This window comes from Sciurus carolinensis, chromosome 1 (assembly GCF_902686445.1).
Source record: "Sciurus carolinensis chromosome 1, mSciCar1.2, whole genome shotgun sequence".
Classification (NCBI taxonomy): Eukaryota; Metazoa; Chordata; class Mammalia; order Rodentia; family Sciuridae; genus Sciurus; species Sciurus carolinensis.
The window spans coordinates 191,005,608-191,030,383 of NC_062213.1; the positions used below are offsets into that span (position 1 = coordinate 191,005,608).

Consider the following 24,776-nt stretch of genomic DNA (forward strand, 5'->3'; position numbering starts at 1 on the left):
ATTAAACATCCCTCAATGGGACCATTTGGGAAAGGACCTACAACAGGCTCATGAACAAACAAAGTTGCCTATGGGCACCATGGCCATATGGACGCTGGTTAGAGGTTGTCTCATGTCTTCTAAGGATAAATTTAAACAATCTTTGGAGGAGGGGGAAAAGGTTTTAGAGGAAGTGAAAGAGTTAAGGTCAATTTCTCGCTCATCGCATGAGTCGGAGAATGACTCAGGAGGGGAACTTTCTGATGAGGAAATGGAACGCAGGGTGAAACAATTGAATTTGAAGAAAGTGGTTAAACCTACAGCACCACCTCCTGCCATAACCTTAATTACCATAAGTCTGTTAATCTGGGTCCTCAGAGTCAAGTATCCCAAGGATGGAAAGAATTAAATAGTACAGACCCCTCATGCTTTCCTGTCTTTGGGGATCAACAAACTCAACAAAGATTCCATCAAAGTTTAGGTTTTAAAATTATAAAACAATTAAAAGAAGCAGTCAGTACTTATGGCCCACAAGCTGCATTTACTATATCCCTGGTGGAAACAATTGCAGGGCTTAATTTAGTACCCCGTGATTGGGAAAGTTTAGCAAGAGCTACTCTTTCTGGTGGTCAATATTTGATGTGGAAAACAGCTTGGCAAGAAAACTGTCTAGATACTGCCAGGCGCAATGCAGCTGCGGGCAATCCTGGTTGGAATGTAGATATGCTAATGGGACAAGGAAATAATGGTAATATACAGGCACAAATCCAATACCCACCAGGAGTCTATCCACAGATTGCCACTACTGCCACTAGAGCATGGAAGACCTTACAGGGAGCAGGCGATTTGCAAGGTCAACTATCTAAAGTAATACAAGGACCCAATGAACCTTTTGCCAATTTTGTTGATCGGCTTATTCAAACAGCTTCTCGTATCTTTGGAGATGCTAAGCAAGCAATGCCTTTAATTAAACAATTGACATATGAACAAGCCAACAAATGGTGTAAAGAGGCAATTAGGCCATGGGAAAATAAAGATTTGTCTGCTTATCTTAAGGTTTGTAAGGATATTAATGATTCAGTAATTCATGGTCAAGTTTTGGCCTCAGCCTTATTACAGGGATTTGGTAAAACACCTATAAATAAAACACCGCCAGGGGCTTGTTTCTCCTGTGGTCAAACGGGCCATAAAAAGGCTAATTGTCCTAAATTGAGAGGTCAAATGAATAAAAATCTGGGACTGTATCCCCGATGTAGAAAGGGTAATCATTGGTCCAATGTTTGTCAATCAGTCAAAGACAAGGATGGAAATTATTTGGGTCCTAATCCTAGCCTCTCAAAAAACGGGAAAATGGGCCCACCCCGGGGCCCGCAACAAATGTACCGGGTCATACAACAAGTACCAAGAACATGGTATCCTCCAACAGAACAGGGCACAAGGAACGAAGAGCAACCACAGGAAGCGCAGGATTGGACATCTGTGCCACCACCAGAATGGTCTTAACTCCTGAAATGGGAGTGCAAACAGTAGACTCTGATTGGGAGGGACCTATACCAGCCAATGCAGTGGGACTATTGTTAGGAAGGAGCTCCTCTACCTTAAAAGGTCTTATCGTACATCCAGGAGTTATTGATCCAGATTTCACAGGGAAAGTAAAAATTTTAGTTTCTTCTCCAAAGGGAATTACTATTATCTCGCCTGGGGATCGAATAGCTCAAATGTTAATCCTGCCCAGTGAACACAAATTTTGGCCCTCACAAAAGAAACAGAGAGGAGATCATGGTTTTGGTTCCTCCAGAGATCCTTTAACATGTTTTACTATGGAGCTTGGTAATAGACCTCTTTTTGATCTCTTTATAGGAAAAAGGAAGTTTTCAGGTCTCTTGGATACCGGGGCAAATAAAAGCATCATAAGATTTTCTGATTGGCCCAAAGATTGGCCATTAGTTATAGCTAATCAGACACTTCAAGGGTTGGGAGTAGCTACTAGTCCAGATCCTTCCCTACAATGGAAGGATCAAGAAGGGCATTCAGGAACTTTTCAACCATATGTTTGTGTACTACCCATTTCACTATGGGGGAAGGATTCTTGGAACAAATGGATGTCAGACTAACTACAGATAGGATTTATCAGGGCACTCCCGTAAAAAATATGATGCACGTTATGGGATTTAAGAAAATCAAGGATTAGGTAAAAATCAACAAGGGTCTAAACAGCCCATTCCTCTTCCAGCTCCAAAAAATGACACTAGAGGTTTGGGTTTTTCCTAGGGGCCACTGAAACAGATTATATTCCTATAAAATGGAAAGATGATAAGCCTCGATGGATACCTCAGTGGCCCCTAACTAAAGAAAAATTGGAGGCTGCCCATAAATTGGTACAAGAACAATTTGAAGCAGGACACTTACAACCTTCTACTTCCCCTTGGAACACTCCTATATTGTTATCAAAAAGAAGTCAGGAAAATGGAGATTATTGCATGATCTCAGAGCTGTTAATAATCAAATGTATCCCATGGGACCCATCCAATGTGGTTTGCACTGGTTTCAGCCTTACCAAAAAATTGGTTTACTATTATAATAGACTTAAAAGATTATTTTTTCTCTATTCCACTACATAAAGATGACCGCTGGAGGTTTGCATTTACCTTGCCTGCTCTTAATCATTCCAAACCAGATAAAAGATTTGAGTGGACAGTCTTGCCTCAAGGGATGACCAATAGCCCTACATTATGTCAAATTTATGTGGATAAAGCACTTAACTCCACTCGTAATAAATACAAGGACTTATTAATCTATCATTACATGGATGATATCTTGTTATGTCATCCTAATCAGTCAATTGTAAAAGAGGCTTTAACATATATGACTAAAGAGTTACAATCTTGGAATCTTATCATAGCTCCAGAAAAGATACAAACAGGAGAATTAAAGACTTATTTAGGAATTATGCTCTCCGCTACTACAGTCCGACCTCTTAAATTAACTATTAGATTAGATCACTTACTAACTCTAAATGATTTTCAAAAATTATTAGGGGATATAAATTGGATTAGACCTTATCTGAAACTTTCTACTGGATAGCTAAAGCCTTTATTTGATATACTTAAAGGTGATCCCAGCCTTAATTCTACAAGAACTCTAACCGCTGAAGCTAGGCAAGCCATCTCTTTAGTTCAACAACACCTAGAAGAATGTCAGGTTAGCCGTTGTGACCCTAATTATCCCTTATATCTTATTATACTCCCTGAAAGTCATAGTCCATCAGGTATAATATGGCAAGGGGGACCCTTACGAAGTATTCATTTAGCCAGTTCGCCATCAAAAATTTTACAGTCTTATCCTACGGCAGTGGCTCAACTTATTTTCAAAGGAATTAATAACTGTGTGTCTATATTTGGGTTGCACCCTGCTACCATCATCACACCTTATACTACAGCCCAGATACAATGGCTTGTTAATAATGATGCAGATTGGGCAATAATTTACTGTTCTACCACTGCTGAATTTGATAATCACTATCCTCAACATCCATGGATTCAATTTTGTAAGAATGCTCCTACTATATTCCCTAAAGTTACTAGAACCACCCCTTTGGAAGGTTGCCTTACTATTTTTACAGATGGCTCCAAAGAAGGAACAGGAGCTGTCATAGCAGGTGATAAAATACATACAACCATTGTCTCTGGCTCTTCTGCTCAACTAGTTGAACTAGCAGCAGTAATTTTAGCTTTTGAGTTATATTCTGATGTCCCATTTAACTTACTAACAGATAGTAATTACATTGTTAATTCTGTATCTATAATAGAAACTGTACCTTACATTCCTACCACTTCTGCTGCTGCTCCTTATTTCATTAGCCTACAAACCTACATCCTAAAACATCAGCACCCTTTCTTCATAGGACATATAAGGGCACCTTCTAACCTTCCTGGACCATTAACAAAAAGAAATAAAATAGCAGATTTGACTACACATACAAAATTCATTTTTTCTGTAGAAGAACAAGCAAAAACATTTCATGATAATTTTCATGTTAATTCTATGACGTTGAGTAGAAAATTTCAAATACCCAAGACACTTTCCTGACAAATAGTTAAAAATTGTCAACATTGTGCGCCATTAATTCCAGTTCAATCTTTTGGAGTAAATCCTCATAGTTTGTTACCTAATCATATTTGGCAAATGGATGTCACCCATATTCCAGAATTTGGTAATCTTAAATATGTCCATGTTTCTGTAGATACCTACTCTGGAGTTATTATGGCCTCCCCACTTACCAGAGAAAAAGTTCAAAATGTTATACAACATTGTTTAAAAACATTCTCCTCCTGGGGCACTCCAAAAATCATAAAAACTGATAATGGTCCAGCATACACTTCTAAAAGCTTTTAGCAATTTGCCAAAACCTTTAATATTCAATTGGTGACAGGTATCCCTTACAATCCACAAGGACAAGGAATCATTGAAAGGACTCATTATGACACTCAAAAATTATTTACAAAAACAAAAAGGGGGAATAGGGGCATCCTTCAGATCCCCTAAAGATAAACTAAACTTAGTCCTCTTTATTTTAAATTTTTTAACCTTAGACAATGACGGACGTTCAGCTGCTGACGGCCATTGTTCTCCTGATACTTCTCCAAAGCAATATGTAATGTGGAAAGACATTTTAACAGGAACATGGAAGGGTACAGACCCTGTCCTACGATGGGTCCGAGGTTCGGTTTGTGTTTTTCCGCAGGGTGTGCCAGAGCGATTGAGTCGACTAGTACCTTCCCCACCAATTCAGGATAGAACGACAACTACAAAATTTCAGGATGACTCCATATAAGGTAGGTAAGGTAAGTACATTTCTGTTATTAATCCCATTAGTCACAGGACAATTCATGTGGGGCATTCTTAAAGCTTGGCCATATCCTCTACCCTTAACTAACACCTCTAAAATATATCCTGTAATATTTTCTACTAATGAAACTACTGGATTTCCCTCAGTGCCATTTGAATTTTCAGAAGAATCAGTTAATTGGACTTTTATTATAAATTTAGAGGGAACTTTATGTTTTGGACCTTCTCCTTGTGTCCTCTTAAAGAATCATACGGTGGGTCTTATGCTAAGTAAAGATAATAGGGGAATTGGAAACATACCCACCTCTTACTCTGATGGTTGGGGAGATACACTTGTTTTACAAGGCATTACACCTAGAATTACTGAAGGCATATGCGCTCAGCAGTCTTGGTCTTTTCATTGTGAAAGCCGATGGCCACATTGGCCTCATATATGTTTTTCCTGTGTTGATTGGTATCTAGTGCGCTGTGTGTCTTCCTTCTCCTATAGAGGACCAGGAACTAATGAAAATTCCACCTGGTTTGGCAATAATTTCACTACCCCAAAATTTAACATTTTAGCTGGCCCTCAAAATCCTTTTTCTATTTGGGCTTTATGTGGCAGCATTGCCTGTGTCAATTTAGCACCTCTGACCTTTTTAAATGGAGGACAAATATGATATACAAATTATAGCTATAATTACACTAGTGGATTATGGGAAGATCATGTTAAAGTTAATTGGGATAATGATGATAAAAAAAATATTAGTTTTGCTCCTACACTGGTTTGTGTCATTCCTCCATTTTTATTCCTTGTTATTAATCTTACCTCCGCTGATAATGCTACCAGTATAAATTGCTCTCTTAGTTCATGTTTTATTTCTCAATGCTGGAATGCCACCAAGTATAATACAGCAGCCCTACTACAGATTCCTCAGTATATTCCAGTTCCAGTTGACATCAGTTCCCCTCATACCGCAGTGACAGTTCGCCAAAAAAGAGACTTTGGAATAACAGCTGCCATTGTCGTTGCTATAGCTGCTTCTGCTGCAGCGGCCACTACGGCTGCCATTGCTCTTGCTACTTCAGTTCCTACAGCACAGACTCTTAATAATCGCTCTTCTGCGACTGCGCACTCTACACACTCAAAATCAGCTAAATGGACAACTCAAAACTGGACTTATGATCCTTAATCAACGGGTGGGTCTTCTCCAAGAACAACTTGATATTGTTGAACAAGTAATAGTGATGAGATGTACTTATTCTACTATAGGACTTTGTGTTACGGAACTTTCCTATAATAACCTTTCTTACGCTGCGAATCTTTCTAAACAATTGTCATATATGTTAACTAATCAATGGACTCATGAATTTGATAACTTGACTCAAACTTTACATAATCAGATTATTGCTATTAATAAGACTAAAGTACATATTCCTGCTATTACTACTTCCATGAATAATTTCACAAATAAATTTCTTTCTTGGGGCAAAAAAATGGGCAAGTACGCTACCTCTTGGTATAATATGTATGATTTTCTTTTTCATTCTTTATAAAAGGTTGCGCCAATCTGATATACGCCATCAACAACATACGGAAATTGTAAAACAAGTCATGACAGCCATAGAGTCTGGCAGTTCCCCTACAATTTGGCTAAGTATGCTGGACCGGTAGTCAAAGATGGGTAAAGAAGGTGGTGACCATATATCAACCTAAGACAGAAGCTGTAGCATGCTCTACAGGCTTTGATGACGGGTAAGAATACGTGTCAACCCCTCCGCCTAAGACAGGCACGGTCCCCTGCCGTTTCTTTAAGAAAAAAGGGGGAGCTGTCGGGGTATCCGGGACCCCAGACCCTTTTAAGGCTGTTCATTCAAGATGGCGGCTGGCAAGTTGCCAGTAAGGTTCCAGTAAGGCTCGTATTGAGAAAAACAAATGGCATCATATACAGAAGTTTCTATGATTGGTCTGCACCTATGCATGCTCTGTGCATGATCACTATGTGCCCAGGTAACTTACTATATTGTCCATGCTTTTCCCTCGTGGACAGTGCTTTGATTGGCTGATGCTGTGTATATATGCTTCGCTGTAGCCCTTAGAGAGTAGAAAGAAGAAAAAAGAAGAATAGAAGAAGTAGGAAGGACTCTTTTTAACAATAAAACCTAGAACCAGGATACGTGTCGTGTCTCTCTGCGGGCAGGGATTCGCAATACTTAGTAACAGAGATACATTCTGAGAAACACATCACTGGGTGCCATCGTATTGTGTGACTATCATAGAGTATGCTCACACAAACCTAGTTAGTATAACCTACTACACACCTAGGCAATATGGCATAACCTATTGCTTCAGGTTACAAACTTGTACAGCGTGTTACTGTACTGAATTCTGTAGGCAACTGTAACACAATGTAAGAATTGATGCATCTAAATATCTAAACATAGAAAAGGTATATAAGAATACCAGAGGATAGAAATATTTTAGCTCCATTATAATCTTAGGGAACTACCATCATATACGTGGCCCATCACCAGTGAAAACATGATGATGCACCACATGACTCCAGTTCTCTAAACTTGGGGCATGTCTTTGCACTTTCATTTTGCTCTGGGTCTTCACAAGCTATACAAATGATCTTGGTCAGAGACCTAAAGATTAGGTCACCCATCCTAATCCTCACCATATTCAAATGATAAGGGTGGATTTCCAGGCCCAGGCCTTTTTCAAGGATGGCAAGTTGTGCTTTGATCATGACTTCCCCCAGCAGGCAATCACACACCATGTAAACCACTCTCAGTGCTGGGTATAGATGCTTCCCTAGTGGCAAGGAGAATGGAGCCTCCTTATCCACCTCCCCAAATCAACGACTGATGGACACAAGGTGCAAAAGGCTGGTGTGACTTTGCAGTGTAGTTTGTGTCCTGGTGTCCTTCCCTGTGGGTCAGATGAAGGCTGACATGAGCAGATCCCTGCTCAGAATTTGTCCTTTCCCTGTGTGGCTTCAATCCTTCTTTTACAGGTCATTCCTAAGTGCACATCCCCCCAAATCACCCAATTCTTGTCTCAGGCTCTGCTTCTAAGACAATGGATTTAGTGTCAGGATCTTTCTCAACACAGAGCACCAGATTCTCAAAATAGTAAGTTTTACCAGTGGTCTATCACAAACTTATTTTAGGCAAGTCACTCAAGCCCTCTGGTGACGGACAAGATAGTCCCCAAAGGCATTCCTGCCACACTCCCTTGCCCATCTGCCAAGCCAATCCCAGCAGGGGAAGCAGTCCAGGACAGAACTGAACATCCTGCCCAAAGGAAAAGCGCTGGGAGCCACCCTAGTCTCTCCTATTTTATTATAGGACATGTTGGGGAGGGAAGAGGCAAAGGGGTAACAAGAGGGTGGTGGGAGGCCTCCCCAGCTGGGGACAGGCAGAGGCAGCCGATAAAGATTCAGGAAACCCAAGCAATTAGCCCTTAGATGGGACCAGGATTTTGTGATGTGGAGCAGGCCCCCTGGGAGCAGCAGGAAGAGACGAGCTTGCTGGGCAGGGAGGCCAGGTCTCTGCTGAGGCCAGGAGGTTTGGGGATGTGCCTGGCAAGATGGTGGAGGTACTGGCGCCCCCTCCCGCTGTGAGGGGCATAGGACAGAGAACCTGGCTGCACTCAGTGACTCACGCCGCTTTGTTCCGAGTTTGGTCTGAAGATCAGAGGGAATGAGTCATGATAATTTGAAAGGCATTCTTTTCCACCTCAGGGAACACAGGCAGGGAGAGAAGTGGGGTACAATGTCAAGGCACCCCCAAATCGAGACACAGGCTTTGGAGTCATGTGGGTTTGTGTCTCAGTTCCATACTGAGTGACCATGAGCAAGTCACTCCACTTCCCTGAAATTCAAGCTTCTTCATCTGTGATCCACCTCACAGTTTTATTGTGAGGATTAAATGGGAAATACTGCCTGAGAGAGAGAAGGTTCTGGATAACTGGCTGCTATTGTTATACCTGGTACAAAAAGGAGCCTCGTGGGAGTGCCCCCTGGGCAGGCAGGGCGCCTCAGCGGGAGGCCGGAGTGTCCCAGGAACGGCCCTCCTGCTTCCTCTGCCAGGTCTGAGGTCGAGCCCCTGAGGGGAGGGAACTGAGCGCTCCGGGGATGGCTGACTTCAAGGCCTTAACGGAAGTAAGTCCCAGGCGCTCGGGCCTAGTGGAGGGCGGGAGAGAGCTGGGGTATTCTGATCCTCTGAGGATGATTCCAACAGCTGGAGGACAAAGGGAGGAACGTTCTTCCCACGCGCGCAACTGCAGGGACATCAAGCTGGACCCATCCAGGATTTCGGATCCAGCCGTCATGGGCGGCTGCTGGGGAAGGCCGTGCCCCTTTCTCCTCAGCACTGGGGTTATAAAAAATACCTATAAAATGCGAGAAAGTTCACATAAAAACACTTTTGTCCCATGTATTAAAAAAAGACTGGCTGTGGTCAGTGGCTCAGGAAGTGGACCAAGGCCTCGAGAGTGGCCAAGGAGAGTCAGTGGCCACCCAGGGGTAGACGAGCTGGTCTGAGGAACCCCTGGTGGCCGGGACAGCGCTGGCTCTGGGGGAGGCCGTTCTTTGGCTGGGCTACATTTCTATGGAGTCAGGGTCTGTGGGGCAAGAGGTGTGATGGGGACACTGGCTCTAGCAGTCCTGCTGTGACCCTGTGCTAGGCAGGTGGTGGGAGAGCCCTGGCCCTGGGCCTCAGGCAGGAGCCTGCTTCACCATAAACTCCCTGGCCCCTAATTAGGTTCTGGAGCCCTGCTGTCAGGTCTGTCCAGCCGTCTGGAGAGCGGCAGAGCCATGGGGGTTTCCACCTGCAGGAGGGCCCTGCACGCAGGCTCCAGAAGGCTGTCTCCAGCTGAGCCTGACCCCGGCTGGGGACATCAAGCACAGGAGAGCAGCCAGGCTGTGGCAGGAAGGAAGCTCTGCAGACAGCGTGGTCCCTGGCCAGGGTCCTTGGTGCTTCCTTCGGGAGAGGAGGGCCCGTCTTCCTCGCCCGCTCCTCCCCACTGGGTTAGGGTGGAGGAGGTCCAGGGAGGTCAGGGGCCCTTGCTGGGAGAGCCCAAGCGGCACCTGGAGAGTGGGTAGGGAAGGGCGGATGGTGGCACCAGAGATCACAGTTCATTGGCCCCATCAGCTCAGACCCCCTCTTATCTACCCATGTCATTGAGGCAAAGATAGGGTGGCTGCCTCAGCTGACTTCAAGCCCACAAAGCAGCCAAGGAGTGCAGTGGGCGTGGGAGGGTCTCAAGTCTGAAACGGGCCGAGGTCCACTCCGGCTCTGAGGCATGTGGGGCCTGTCCACCAGGTCCCACCCGGGCTTCCCACCAGCCCAGCAGACACTAGGGATGGAGGTGGGGCAGGCCGCGCCTGAGTCCCTCCTTCAAGAACTGCATGTAGGTGGCTGTGGACGGGTCTTCAAAGGTGGAAGAGAAGCTGAAGACGTTGTTCTCGACATCCTCAGGCTTCATGGAGGTGATGTCCAGGAAGTAGTTGGCATTGATGTGGTGGACCTGGGAGAAGGCTGTGTGAGGAGAGCTGGGAGGCCCTGGGCTCTGCTGCCCGTGCTGGCTCAGGAGAAGCAGCCACCTGCAAGCCTCCGCCATGGGCTCTCCCTGCTCCTGGGACCCCGGGACCCCACGGTCACTTCCACCAAAACGCCCAGCACCCCTTGGCCTGCTTCCCATCTGCCTCTTACTCTACCCAGTGAGCACCGTGCGGCAGGGCAGTTTCTTGACCTTTCTGCAGAGAGCCTGGCACAAGTGGGTGCCTGGTAAGTGAACGAACAAATGCAACAACTGACTGACAGACCGACCACCCGCCCAACCCACTGACCAGTGAGACAGTGCGCGCCGGACAGGGCCCTGCCTGCTCATCCTGCGGTAGCTTCACGTGGTGGGAGCCAGTGATGGTGTGGGCTACCTGGCTGTCCCCCAGGCCTTTCCTCCCTGGTCCCTGACAGTGTCAGCCTCCTGCCCGCTGCCCTGTCCTCACCAGCCTCTCATGGACACCTCCTCCACACCAGCCCCAGTTCCTGCCCTGGGACCACCCCCAGCCTGGGAACCCGAGGCAGCAGACCACCCTCCTACAGCAAGCAGAGTGGAACCAGCTAGCCGTGGGACCCGAGGACGAGGGTGGCTTCCAGCAGGGGAGCTGGAGCTTCTGAGGCTCGCAGGTAAACCTACTTTCAAAACACCTGCTCTTCCTATTTGTCTGCAGCTTTCAGAAAGTTTTGAGCCTCTGAAATGGTTGTGCTCCTGATTTGTAAAATGGGCACTGAAGTGGGCATTCCACGGCGCACGCCTGGGATCCCAGGGACTCAGGAGGCTGGAGCAGGAGGATCGCAAGACTGAGAGCAGCCTGGAAAACCTAGTGAGACCTTGTCTCAAATTAAATTGTAAACAAGAGCTGGGGATGTAGCTTAGCGGAAGGGCATTTGCCTGGCACGTACGACACCCCGTTTTAATCCCCAGCATGGAAGACAAACAGCCAGGATGCTGACGATCATCCACCTCCAGAGCTGTGGTGAGGACATGGACGAGGCCACGGGAGGGCCCTCAGAAGTAGGGTCTGGACACTTGGCTCAGGCCAGGCCCTCCCCTGGTCCTCTTGGCCACAGGGCCCTGCTCCTGCCGCCCCACCCCCGGGGCCAGCGGTAATGGTTGGAGCTTCCCTCCAGGCTGTGCTCCTGTCCACTCAACCGGTCTCCTTCATCGGGATGTGCTGACGCACTACTGCTCACTGCCCTGCAGCCCCAAAGGCTGTCGAGGGCCCACTCTCGCCAGAGTGTCCTAGCCCGCATCGCGGCTCTGTGCTGTGAATGGCGAGGTTGACTGGCTAAGAGACCAGCTCAAGGCTTCACGGCCCGAGGAGGTGCCAGACCCGAGGAGCCTGCACAGCCGCGCCCCTGCCCACTGCCCCGGGCCCGTGCCTACCACAGTGCCGTTGGGCAGGCAGATCATCATCTCCACGGGGAAGCTGTACTTCTCCAGGTGCAGGCCAGCCAGCTGCCTGTGGGACGGGTTCTCCTGGTTGCTCTGTGGGGACAGTGCACGCTCCTGATATCTGGGCCCACAGCACTGTCCCCGGGGCTCCCACAGGCTGCTCCCCTCCACTCACCCGCAGGTCCTCGAGCTCTTTCACCAGGGACCAGGTGCTGATGAAGCTCTCGTTGAGGAGGGCAAGGATGGGCGAACTTTCCAGGACAGTCTCCCGGAGAGTCCGCCCTGAACCTGTTCAGGTAGAGGTCAAGGCCAGGAGGGTGAGGTGCCCCCATGTCTTACTGGGGTTTGCTATCAGCAACGATCTTGCTTTGAGTAAGCCTCATAGACTGAAGAATGGTCTCTGCATCCATGTGAAGTTACAGATTCAATGGGTAAGTGCTGAATAAATGGTAGTTGGGATTAACATCAACCACACACTGACATCTGAGTTCAGATTTGGGGTGGGTTCTACCCGGCCCAGGGATTGGAGACAGTAACACCTTCATAGATGCACTGAACTCTATGTGCCCCAGGGCCTTTGTACAAGCTGTTCTACACACAACCCTCTTTTTCTTGCAACCTAACAAAACTCCTACTCATCCTTCAATGTTTCAGCTTAAATGTCACTTTCTCCACCTTCTTTGACCCCCTGCCATGCTCTTGTACCAGTCTGGCCCTTGCCTGGCACAACACTCACCATACTTGTGCTTACTCGTTCCACATCTGCCTCTGCACTACACTGTGGGCTGCCAGTGCCTGGCCTACCCCTTGGCACACCAGGTGCCCAGAATGTCTGCTGAGGGAGCAGATGGGGGCGGGGCAGGTTTACTCCTGTCTGAACCCACTGGACTCCTGCAGGTCTCGGGTGAATTTCCTGAATAAGAAGCCCAGCCCCGCCTCGGCGCCACTCCCTCAGAGCGGACATCACTTTACAGCATGGCGCGTCCACGTAGGTCTTCAAAGCTCTGGGAGGTGAGCGTGTTATCCCACCTTCACTGAGGAGAAAACTCAGGCTCAGGAGGTTACTCCGCCAAGGTCACCACACCGAAAATGGCTGAGTTTGAGCCCCGTGTGCAGGGCCCTCCCTCTGCCGCAGGGCTCAGCCCGGCCCTGCCCCAGGCGGTGCAGGTGGAGTCCCACCGGCAGGGCAGCCTTTGCCCCGCTTCCCGCCCCCCACTCTAAGCGAGGCCCCCGCTGCTTCCCGTAGAGCTGCCCGGGCTCCTCACCTCAGCAGGACTGGTCGTCCAGGGCCCCCCACAGGAGGATCGAGTGCACCAGCTTGTTCTCGGCCTTGGCTCGGTCGAAGGCCTCCGTGAAGGGCAGGTAGGTGACCTAGGGTCAAACCGCGACAGAGCCGTTCCGGGCTGTGAGCGCAGCGGGTTGGTTGCGTGGATGTGCATGGCAAGAGCGTGTTTGCGTGCATGCATGTGTGCAGGCCCATGTCGGCAGGGGTGTGGAGGGTGCTGCTGGGCTGGGGACACCGCTCCTGGCCGGGGAGGCCACCTGCCCTGGCTGCAGCCAGCAGCCTGCCCGCCCAGGTCCCTCCTCCACAGCTCCAGCTCAGCCACGCAGCCTGGCCCGGCCTCCGCCCGCCCAGCCTCACCTTCTTGAAGGGGTACATGGCCACCTCCAGACGATGGGCGGCCTCCTCCCAGCTCAGTTCCTGCTGCCACCTGATCTCCTCAAACACAAACTGGAGGGGCTCCCCCGAGGGCAGGCGGCTGTCGATCACGTTGCCATCCTCATCCAGGATCACTGAGGGCACCGAGGGGCCCGCGGCTTCAAGCTCCATCTGGACCAGAGGTCAGCGATGAGGGATGGCCCAGACCTGGGCCCTCAAAGACCTTCAGGGACACCACACTCAGCACAGAGGTGGGAGCTGAGGCCCAGGGGAGGGCAGGGCCCGCAGTGCAGCTACCTGGTGGGGTCACCTGTGTGCTCACCTGGGGTATGTAGCCGATGTCCACCTCCATGCTGCTGCTCTCACTGGCCCCGTACAGCCACTCCATGTCCACGTTCAAAGACCTGGGATGGCCAGGGCAGAGCACTATCATCCAAGCCCGTCACCTATACACCCTGCTTAGCACGAGCTGCCCATTTTACAGATGAGGACACTGAGGCTTTGCAAGGTGAATCCGTGGCCTCGGAGCCACTGGGATTCTGAGCCCAGAGCCTGGGACCTTTCCTCTCCCCAGGCTGCCCCTCCTAAGTCACTACAACCGCAGCCACTGGTGCCGCCCTGGACAGCTCACGAGGGGCCTCCACAGCACACCTCGTGTACTGCCCATGACCTTCAGGGCAGAGGGATGGCCAATGCCTGCTGCAGGACAGAGCAGGGCAGGGCAGGAGCGAAAAACAGGCACGTGGGCGGTCTGCCAGCTCCAGGGGGCGGCAGGCAGTCTGATAAGTGCAATCTGCAGATCTGCCGCCTGGGGGCACCCCAGGGCTGATGACCGAGCACCTCTGCTGCAGGTGAGGAGGCGCAGGTGAGCCGGGTGCTGGATGTCCGTCCTTTCCTCCAGTCCAGGACTCCCGCCCCGACTGCCTGGCGGCCTCCCCAGCCTGGGCTCAACGCGAAGGGCAGGCGCTCCTTGCTGAGGGCGGGTGGCGGCTGTGCTTCCTGCTCACTCTCCCCCTGGCCCGGGTGTCCCTGCCCTACCTCTCTGGAGAGGGAGAGAAGCCCACTAAGTGGCCACTTGCTATCAGGGAGGAATTTCTCGAAGTCAGGTCTTCCCAGGTCCCCTGCGCTGCTGACGGGTGGCTGACCCTGAGCAGATGAGGCGGGCAGGCAGCTGGTAGCACAGCGCTGTCCTGGAAGGCCCTGTGGCAATGGAGGGCCGGTGCGCGGGCCCTCACATGTGCTCTTCCTCTGTCTGGAACCCTCTTCTGCCCCAGGTCTCTACTTAGATGTCGCCTCCTCTGGGAAGCCTTCCTGGACTCCCCAGCAGGGGTCCTGCCAGCTGCTGGCCTTCCCCGGGTGGCGTGAGCAGGCAGTGGTTACAGGTCTGTCAGCCTCGGGGACAGGCGGGGAGGCAGCAGCTTTAGGGAGAGGCTGCAGCTGCTGCAGTGGGTGGAGGTCAGTGCCCTGTTAGCCGCTGCCCACAGCCTCCTTCCACAACAGCTCCAGGCCCCTTGCAAGAGGTGGCCCTGAGGCGCAAGGAAAGGGGCAGAGTGCAGGGTGCCTCTGGACGGCTCTGCTTTGAACTCCAGAGTTGGGAAGAGATAGACCGTAGCTGGGTGCCGAGGCTGGGCCAGACCCAGCTCCCACCTGTGATTGGGCACGAAGAGCCGGAAGTCACGGACATGGGTGGCATCTTTGGAGAGGATGATGTGGCCGGTGAACTGGCCCGGGGAGAACCAGAAGGGGAAGTCAGGAGGCTCACTGAGCTGGAATTCGGCGTGGATCCTGTGGGGAACAGAGTCTGCTAAGCCAAAGCTCCCCTAGCTTCACCCCAAGTCCTGGGAGTCTTGTGGGAGAGAAGGCTGGACGGTGGTGGGCGGGAGGAGGACACGGCCCTGTGGACACTGCTGTCCTCCAAGGCCCAGTTTGGGGGCTGCTTTCTCCAGAAGTCCTGCCTTGCCCTTCCTGAGCTCCCACAGCTTTTCAAGTGTGTGGGTGACAGTATCCTGTCCTCTGTGTGGACACCACAGCCACCAGTCCCAGGCTAAGCAAGTTCTGGACATTTCTCTCCAAATTCTCCTGTGCCCTGTGAGGAAGTCACTGCTATGCTGATCCAGAGAGCCTGAGACCACAGGCAGGAAGCAGTGGAGCTGCGGCCCTCAGGCCAGGCCCTCCCCGGCCAGCACTACACCTTCTGCAGTGCCCTGAAGTCGCACGCCACCGCAGGGACGCTCACCGGAACATCACGGTGTAGTAGGAATCACTGATGGCGGTCAGGCAGGCCACGGCCCCCTGAGGGGCAAAGCGGGTCTTCACGAAGGGCCGAGGGTGGAACATGCTCAGGAGTCGGTGGATGATGACCTGGGGGACAGCAGTGGAGACCCAGCTGACTGCCTGGCCCTGCTGGCCGGGAAAGGCTGGGTAAGGTCCGCCCCGGATCTGAGGGCCCGGGGCCCTGGGGTGAGGGGGTCCAGAGTGCAGATGGGCAGGGCCCCGTCTCACCACGGCTGCCCTCACCTCCTTGCCCTTGGGCGGCGGTGGGTAAAAGCGGTTGTTGGACAGATAGCCGGTGAAGACGCTCAGCTCGCTGGGGACGATCCACCAGGGCTCGCCCAGCTCCTGACCGCGAGGGGGAAGGAAGGGCTGGAAGTGGCGGGCTGCAAACACTGCACTGGGCGACGCGGCCGCCGTCCAGCTGCGGAGGCCGGACAGGGCGAGGCGGGAGACCTGGGGTGGGGTGAAGCCGAAGTTCTGGGTGCCGAAAACCACGGCTCTGGGGTTCCCTGGACTCCTGAGCCGGACCACAGGCCAAGGGGACAGGCCATAAGCTTGGCCCTGTTCTGCCAGACAGAGGCTAACCCCCAACAGGTCCCCAGCTAGAGCAGTGCCCAGCAGCCACCCGGGGAACAGCCCAGGCCAGAGCAGCTGGGGGGCTGCCCAGGACTGGAACCCGTGGTAGAGCTGAGCCTCATGGGCCTCATGGGCCAGCAGACGAACTCCAGGCTGCCCGCACTCTCGCCAGCCTTCCTTTCTACTCTCTGATCCCGTGAGCCTCCCCTCCACCCTGGGGCTGATGTCCCACTACTGAGTTCAGAGTTGGATTTTGGAGTCTGATGAGGGAGGCTGGTAACCATCTTTTGGATAAACTCTCTAATCAAGAGCAGGATGAGGCCACAGGGAAGAGGACGGAAGGCCATCTCTAGAGAGGGCCCTGCCTCGGTGGCCTGCCCCACCCTGGCTGGGGACCTGGGGAAGGCCAGCCCCACCATCTGATGAGCTGGTGGCAGGAGGGAGGCTGGGTCAGAAACCACAGGGCTGTCTGCTTATCACCTGCAGCTAGGAGGCAGGACCCTGGGGCAGCAGGGACGCCATCAGCCTTTGCTCCTCTTGTGTTTATGGGGCGCAGGCAGGAATCATGTCCCCTTGAGGCTTCAGCCACCAGGACAGTGAGTGCCTGGCACCCCCGGGGGAGCTCAGCCACCAGGGAGCTGCCCGGCTCCTCTCCTCCCCGCCTCCAGATGCCAGGCTCCGTGGGAGGGCAGCGGCCGCGGGTGCTCCTGGGGCTGGACTGAACAAGCACGTTCCCAAAGCAGGGCCAGCTGTGCGAGGCCAGTGGCCTGCCCACCTGCCAGTCCTGCAGGCGGAAGCCAGAGAGGGGCCCTGGGTCTGTGAACTCTGCTAGGAAGAAGCGCCACCTCTGCTGTTTTCCCTGTGAGAGCAGGTGTGCCCCGGCTGCCCGTCCCACCCCCATCCTCTCCACTCTGGGACACCTGCCTGCGGGGCTGCCATCGCTGCCAGCCCTCCCTCCACCCCAGGTCTTCCTGTGACGTCAGACCTGAGCTTCCAGCCACTCACTGGACTTTCAGGACATGCCCTGGGCACCTCAACTTCAACGTGTCCAAACTGGTGTCATTTTCTCCACTCCTATAGTTCCTGCTTGGGCAGGTGGCCCACCACACGCTGGTCACCAGCCAGCAGTGAGTCCTCCCCCTCCCGCTCCATCAGCAGCCACACCTGTCCTTCCTGCATTTCCCAGCATCCTCCGGGCTGCCCTTGCTCACCCACCCCACCTCCTCCCACTCCAGGAATGGGTCCGCTTGTCCCCACCCCTGCCTGTGCTAGCCACATGCCCTGCTGGGAGAGCAGGCGGCTGCTGAGGGGACTCTCTCATTCCAAAATCGGCTGTGGTATTTTGCTCCTGCAGAACAAAGGCCAAAGCCAGGCAGCAAGACCCTTCGTGGTCTGCAGCTTCTCTCCCAGCCCACCGACTAGGACGCCCCTGCATGTGCCCCAGATCCAGCCACTCCAGCCCTCTGGCCTCAGCAGACTGGCCTGCTACTTTCTGCCTTCAGCTCTGGTTCATGCCATGATGACATTTCAGCTAAGCAGGCATAACCTGGGCAAAGAAAAGGTTGTTCCTGGCACAGGGAACAGCATAGGAGAAGGCTCACTGCTGAAAGGCAGGCCAGTGACTTGGAAGGCAGGAAGGCAGGAAGGCAGGTAGGGAGGCAGGAAGGGAGGAAGGCAGGAAGGGAGGAAGGCAGGAAGGAAGGAAGGCAGGCAGGAAGGAAGGCAGGAAGGAAGGCAGGAAGGGAGGAAGGCAGGAAGGAAGGAAGGCAGGAAGGCAGGAAGGGAGGAAGGAAGGAAGGAAGGAAGGCAGGTAGGGAGGCAGGAAGGGAGGAAGGCAGGAAGGAAGGAAGGCAGGAAGGCAGGAAGGGAGGGAGGAAGGAAGGAAGGAAGGAAGGCAGGAAGGAAGGCAGGAAGGAAGGCAGGTAGGGAGGCAGGAAGGGAGGAAGGCAGGCAGGAAGGAAGGGAGGCAGGAAGGCAGGAAGGCAGGAAGGAAGGAAGGGAGGAAGGGAGGCAGGAAGGCAGGAAGGCAGGTAGGGAGGCAGGAAGGCAGGAAGGAAGGCAGGAAGGGAGGCAGGAAGGCAGGAAGGGAGGCAGGAAGGGAGGCAGGAAGGCAGGTAGGGGGGCAGGAAGACAGGAAGGCAGGAAGGCAGGAAGGCAGGAAGGCAGGAAGGGAGGCAGGAAGGCAGGAAGGGAGGCAGGAAGGCAGGAAGGGAGGCAGGAAGGCAGGAAGGCAGGCAGGGAGGCAGGAAGGCAGGTAGGGAGGCAGGAAGGCAGGTAGGGAGGCAGGAAGGCAGGTAGGGAGGCAGGAAGGCAGGTAGGGAGGCAGGAAGGCAGGCAGGAAGGAAGGCAGGCAGGGAGGCAGGAAGGCAGGAAGGCAGGCAGAACAGTGAGAGGAGCTGGCAGGAGGGGGAGGAGGGCGGGGCAGGGTGGCGGTGGCTTTGGCCCACATGATGGGCTCACAGCAGTCGGGCGGGCCTGGCCATGCCAGCATCTCCTCCTCCTACCTCCTCCTCCTCCCCACCCTCCCCACAGCCCCTGCTAGGGTCTGAACCCAGGTCTAGTTCACTGGCAGATTCCCGGCACCCATTGAGAGGCCTGGGGGAAAGTCGCTGTGCAGGTCACCAGGGACAGCGGGGCGGCTGCATCCCGGCTCGGCTGCACCGGCTGACCGTAAGGCTGAACCCTCCTGCCCAAATGGCCGGCCTCTGCCCGGTGTCACTCCCTCCAGTGAGCCGCCCCAGACTCGCCCACCTGGGGAGGGGCTCATGCTTCCGTCCTACTCCCCACCAGACTGCGAACGTGGACAGCAGAAACAGCATCCAGGTCTGGGACCCTGGGGCCTGGCAGGGGCCTGGTGCAGGGGGAGCTGACAGGAGGAAGGAGGGAAGGAGGACGGAGTGGTCCTCAGGAGGGAGCCCTTCAGGTGGTCCTGCTCTCTGTGGTCCTGTGCGTGGGGCCGCCCCTGCCCCGACTCACCCCCAGGAACCCATCTTTGCTCTTGGTCATAGTCTCTGGGAGCAGAGGTTGGAATCGGGCTTCTATGGTGAGCGTCTCCTCGGTGGGGTCAGGGGTCAGCTCCTCCTCCTCGTAGCTGGCGGCAGGTGTTGACCCTGTGAGACACAGATGGCTACAGAGGTCCTGCCCTGAGGCTGCAGGGCCTCACTTCTCTCAGGACTCGCCCCCGCAGATGACAAGGGGAGCAAGGTTCGGAGCAGGGATAGTGCTTAACAACCGCCAGAGGCAGAGAACCACATTATCACCAGCTCCATTTTACAAAGGAGAAAGTGGAGGCTCAGGGAGGTGAAGTCACTTCCCCAGGATCACAAAGCCAGGGAGTCAGGGAGTCAGGATTCAAACCCAGGCCTGTTTCACCCTCAATCATGATTGCTCATGACCCTCTTCTGCATCTTGGGGGACTGCAAGGGGCTCAGTCAAGAAAATCAGAGCAAAGTACAAAGGCAAGAAATTGAATTCGGCTGTGGCTGGTGTCATGGCAAGAGCAATGGAAGGAGGAAGGAGACCCTCTCACCCTGCTGTCTGGGTGACCTGGTTGCCCTCTATACAAGGAGGGCTGGTCTGGTAGCAGCTTAACTCGATTCTCGGGTCTTCTGCTTAGACACCTGCCAAGTCTGTCATCCTTCGGCGCAGAGGGAGTGATGACGAGGGCTTAGGAGAAAGGAAGCCGGTTTCGGGAGGAATGGACACTAGGCCCTGCAGCTGTGAATAGGCGGAGCTGTCATGTCTGCTCTCCAGGGCAGGTTCCAGGCACAGCAGAAGTCTGGCATCTGGTGACTTTGTGACCTGCTGGCAGGCTGAATGGGTGCATCACAAGCAGCTCTCAACCAGAGGCCCTCAGAATCACCCAGAAGCCTCTTCAGAACAGGTGCCTGGAACTCACCTGGAACCCACTGAGTCAGAACCTTACGGGGATAGAAGCAGGAAACTGCCCTTTTAATTAGCACTCCCCAGCTGCTCCAGATGTGAATCTGTGTACTAGAGAATCACCATTATTGGGCTGGGGATGTAGTTCAGTGCTACAGCACTTGGAGGCAGAGGGTTAGGGGAGGATCACTGATTATTTCTGTATTTGTAAGTCAACGTGGTAAAACTTTCTAAATAGCAGTCTGGAAACTTGAGAGGGAAGAGAGCGGTAAGAAAATGCAGAGTTACTGGTCCGCCTTCCTTACTCAATCATTGCAATGGTACCACAGAAAATGGTTAAGAATAATACTCAAGTTAGCAGGCTTGGGGTGCAGTCCCAGGTATCCAGGAAGCTGAGGCAGGGGGATCATTTGAGGCCAGCCTAGGCAACACAGTGAGATCCCATTTCTTAAAACTAAATGGTCTGGGTGTAGCTCAGTGGCGCAGTGCATGCCTATCTTGCACAAGGTTCTGGGTTCAATCCCCAGCACCGCAACAAAACACCACACCCTCAGCATTTTATAGCCCTTTATTTATTTTTTAATAAAAAGTTATTTCCTGAATTGTAACACTTGTTCATTATGGACAATTTATAAGAACTGTAAGGCATAAAGCAGAAAATTACATACACTTTTAACTCTACCAACTACAGAGAACTGTTTGCCTCTATTTCTTGCTTAGAGTTCATTTGTCTATTGCATATTTACTCTTTGATTTCCCAAAACATCATCCATTTTTGCACTCACAGTCTAGAGGCAATGAAGGGATGCTTTTCCACTGATGGAAATTTATGTGGAAAAAATAAATATAAAGTGCTCCTGAGCCCAGCAAGCTTTGCTAACATGTCATTATGAGGGAACTGTGGCTCTCTGGCCATTAAAAAGGACAAGGAGGTGGCTGTGCAGAGGCTCAGAGGAGCACATGCAGAGTAAGAGGTCAAGGCCAAGTCAGAAGGGGTGGCCTTTGACCTGCTCACCCACGTTCATGGCAGAACTGCCTGCCCCTGAGGGACATGGATACAAGGCCATCGCAGCAGATTTGCATTTTCATCTGACCTTCCTCCTCTAGCAGTGACCACAGGTCACTCACCACTCATCCCTGAAACCCAGAAGCCATGATAGTGCTCCGGAACTTCTATCCGCGAGGCAGCTGGCATCTGTCTCCTGGCTCTCAATGGGTGAGAACAAGTGGGTAACAACTGGGTGCCCAAGACCATAAGTTGGAGAAATGTCAGAAGAGGTTGGAGGGAAATGGACGTAGAGCTTGGGACAGTGGTGGAGCTGTGCGACAAACAGGAGTGTGTTAGCCCCTCTCATGTGGAGTGTAGCTCAGTAGTAAAGTGCTTGCCTAGTGTGTGTGAGGCCCTGGCTCCACATCTCCAGCACCACTGGGGGAAAAGAAGAGTTTCAGCTCCTCATCTAACCACTAGTTGCAGCTAGAAAAAGATGGACAGCAAGGTGCTCTAACAGCACCAAGGCTGAGATTCAGGTCAGTAACAGTCACAGCTCTTGTCTATGGACTGCTAAATATAGGTCACTTTGCATACATCTGGGACCATCAAACCTGCGAGCTCGTGCAGGACCCTGGAGCCAGACGGCCAGGTTCTAATCCAGCTCGCCACTCTTCTAGCTTGGGCAAATAGGTAAACCCACCAGTGGTCTCCCAAATTACAGACATCAGGATCATGAGTGTCCATCTCTCCCGGCTACTGTGAGGTTTAAAGATAAAACCACAGGAAGTGCTAAAGGGACCAGTGGCACCAGGAGGTAGTCAAGGAATGCTAACTAGTACTATTATTAACAAATGTGGGGACAGACAACAGGCTAGGGTGCTAAAGTGGCCAGTGCCAGAGCCAGAGCCGGAGGCCCATGGCCCCAGAGACCACCGTGTTCTTCCACTGTAGGTGCTGCTCCAGTGAGTGGCCCTCCTCCCAGTCCCCAGCCTCTCTGGTACCTGTCAGTTTTTCAACAATGGGTTTGAACTCCTCAGGGCTGATGTACATGTCTCCGTCAGTGTCCAGCGAGGAAAAGAGAAAGAGGCCTTCCGTCCCTAGGGCCTTCCGTGCTGACTCCTGCTGGGGAGGAAGGCGCTGGGCTGAGCCGCGGTTAGATGCCCCAATCTCCCTATTCCCAAACAGGAACTGCTTGCTGATGCAGCAGCTCCAGCCACCTCTTCCAGGGTTCTCTCCATACTTCCCAGTCCATTTGTCCAAATGTCACCCCTGAATTGCCCTGAGTCCCCTGTCCCCTTTCCAGTTGCCCTGTCCCTGCTTCACTCTGCCTTCATTTGCTGTCCACTGAGTCCTTCTCCATCTGCCTCTATCCCCACCTTCCTGACCCCCTCCATCTGGCCCTGTCCTGCTTCACCCACTTCTTGCCACTGTCCTCTCCTGCTTCCCTTCCCACATCTCTGTGCTTCCCCCTTCCAGGTTCCTTCTGTCCCAGCTCCACTCTGCCTTTGTCTGCTGTCACTATCCAGGGCGCCCCGCTCCAGCTTCAGCCCCTGGCTCTCCCCGGCCAGTCTTCCACCTCCGCCCCACAGTCTTTCCAAGTCTGCTGAGCCCGGAGCCCCGTCCTCCCTCCCGCCCCCGCGGCCCCCGCCGCCGTCCTGCCCGCGTCCTCCCTCTGCTCCTGCCTCCATCCCCGCGCCGGGTCCCCTCCCTCCCGCCCGGGCGCAGCGCCCGCGTCCCCGGCCGACCTGGCGCGCGGCCGTCTGGGCCTCGGCGAGGCGGGCGCAGGCCCGGGCAGCGGCGGCGGCGGCGGCTGCGGCCAGCAGGGCTCCGAGCAGCGCCAGGGCGCGGGCGCGGCGACGCGGCGGCTCGGGCGGCTCGGGCGGCGCGGCGGGGCCGGGGCTGGGCGGCCCGCGTTCCCCCGGCCGGGCCCGGCCCATGGCTGCGGCTGGCGGCGGCCCGGGCGCCTGCTAACGGGCCGCGCGGGCGGGGACGGGCCGGGCCGGGCAGGGAGGGGCGGGGCCGAGGGCTGGGGCGGGGCCGGAAGGCTTGGTCGTGGCGCGGGGGGGCGGGGCGGGGCGGTGAAGGGACCACCCTGCTCCCAGGCCCCAACCTGCGTCCCCGCCTCCTTCCTGGATGTCCCCACCCGAACCCAGACCAGTCCTCGGGGTCCGTTTTGCCTGTGCAGCCCAGAGGCTGGGGCAGGGACAGAGAAGGGGCTGGGGCCGCCTGTGGGAGAACCCCAGGTGTCCCGCAGCACCATTGGGCCACCAGGGCCTCGGGTCCGCCTCCGTTGACAGGGAGGAGGGAGGCCAGCGGAGGACAGGTCTGTGGTCTAGCACCTGGTGGGATGTGCAGACTGCAGCCCCGGGCGGTGGTAGGACTCTGTGAGTTACCAGGCGCCCTCGTCTCTGGGACCGGGCATGGCACAGGACTGGTTTATCTGGAGAATGCTTGGCATGCTTGCAGGAGGTTCTTGGGAATGGAGGCCAGTGGAGTTTGAGGAAATATTTTCCTGGCTGTCAATACCCAGAAGCCCCGGTTCCTCCCAGGCTCCGTTCCATTATATTCAGGTCCCTGGAGGCTGTGGGTGACTCTGTCACTTGACCCAGGGGCGGAAACAGCACTCCTTGGAGATCACTGCCAATTTCCAGATGAAAATTTCCACCTGTCCGGTCTGCAAGCCGCTTCTATGTGTCAGACAAATTGGGTGATTTATGGCATTATCTCATTTTGGTCGGGCCACCTGGTGGGGTAAGGATTACTTACTTCCTTTTTAAATGAAGGAGGCTGAGTGCTGGCCTCTGGGTCTCTCTGAGTCCAAATCTGTTGCCATCCGGCTCTCAGGCATCACAGGGAATGGCCCTCCTGACTGAGCTGGGAGGGGGGGGGGCAAGCCTCTACTGCTACTTTTGTCCTTGGTAACGGACCTCGACTGCCATGCAGGCAGGGCCCGGCCTTCTCAGCACCTATGCAGGGCGTGGCCCATGGCAGGTGCTCCACATTGACCCTGCCCTGTGTCCTGGCCCCATGTCCTCCCCGGGGCCACTGAGGGCTTGGCATCTGGTGTTGGCTTCTCAAGGATTCCAAGTATGCCACTTCCAGCTCCTATTACTAATGTCCGGGGACTCCCTGTGTACCACAGATGCTATTCCATTTCACCAGGAAGGAAAACCAACAGCACAAAACCAGTTAGGGGGGAAGATGCGTGAGTCAAGGCCCCTGGAAAATAAACCAGGGAAGTTTTCTTTTATATTTGCCTTTTGTTAAAGACACAAACACCCTATTGATCTCTGCTGTCCAGTGCTGAAGGGATGTCCTGGGACTTGCAGGGTTGTGGAAAGGACATCTCAAAGTTCAGAGGGCACAGAGCAGGATGGGTTTACAAGACTTGGCTCAGATCAGTGAGCCTTTGAGGAGAGGGTGGATCACTGGTTGGCTCTGGGAGACAGCAGCTCTGGGCACTGGCCACGGATCAAGGCCTGTCTCCCCCTGGTATATACCCTTCCAACAGAGCTTGCCTCCGATTCCAGGCTCTGATTGGACCTGTAGTGTAGCTTCCTTGGAACTCATTCATTTTTCCATCAACAACATATTTATTAAGGGTCTACTCCAGTCTCTTC

At 53.3% G+C, this 24,776-nt stretch overlaps 1 protein-coding gene across 3 annotated transcripts; it reads right to left on the bottom strand.

Moving 5' to 3' along the window:
- Nucleotides 1–8,137: 8,137 nt before the first annotated feature.
- On the bottom strand, nucleotides 8,138–23,123 carry Selenon (selenoprotein N). 3 transcript variants are annotated; one of them, XM_047519920.1, is made up of 12 exons: nucleotides 22,902–23,123; nucleotides 22,158–22,275; nucleotides 19,260–19,393; nucleotides 15,951–16,160; nucleotides 15,670–15,794; nucleotides 15,081–15,218; nucleotides 13,756–13,837; nucleotides 13,416–13,604; nucleotides 13,039–13,144; nucleotides 11,949–12,061; nucleotides 11,765–11,866; nucleotides 8,138–9,205 (listed from the first exon to the last, which is right to left on the bottom strand). In XM_047519920.1, the coding sequence occupies exons 1-12, from the start codon at nucleotides 23,091–23,093 to the stop codon at nucleotides 8,852–8,854; spliced, it is 1,863 nt and encodes a 620-aa protein (XP_047375876.1). In that variant the 5' UTR covers nucleotides 23,094–23,123; the 3' UTR covers nucleotides 8,138–8,851. The 3 variants fall into 3 exon arrangements, with proteins under 3 accessions (XP_047375876.1, XP_047375880.1, XP_047375878.1); XM_047519922.1 differs by having other exon boundaries at nucleotides 9,066–10,342; XM_047519924.1 differs by lacking the exon at nucleotides 15,951–16,160.
- Between the last annotated feature and the right edge of the window lie 1,653 nt (nucleotides 23,124–24,776).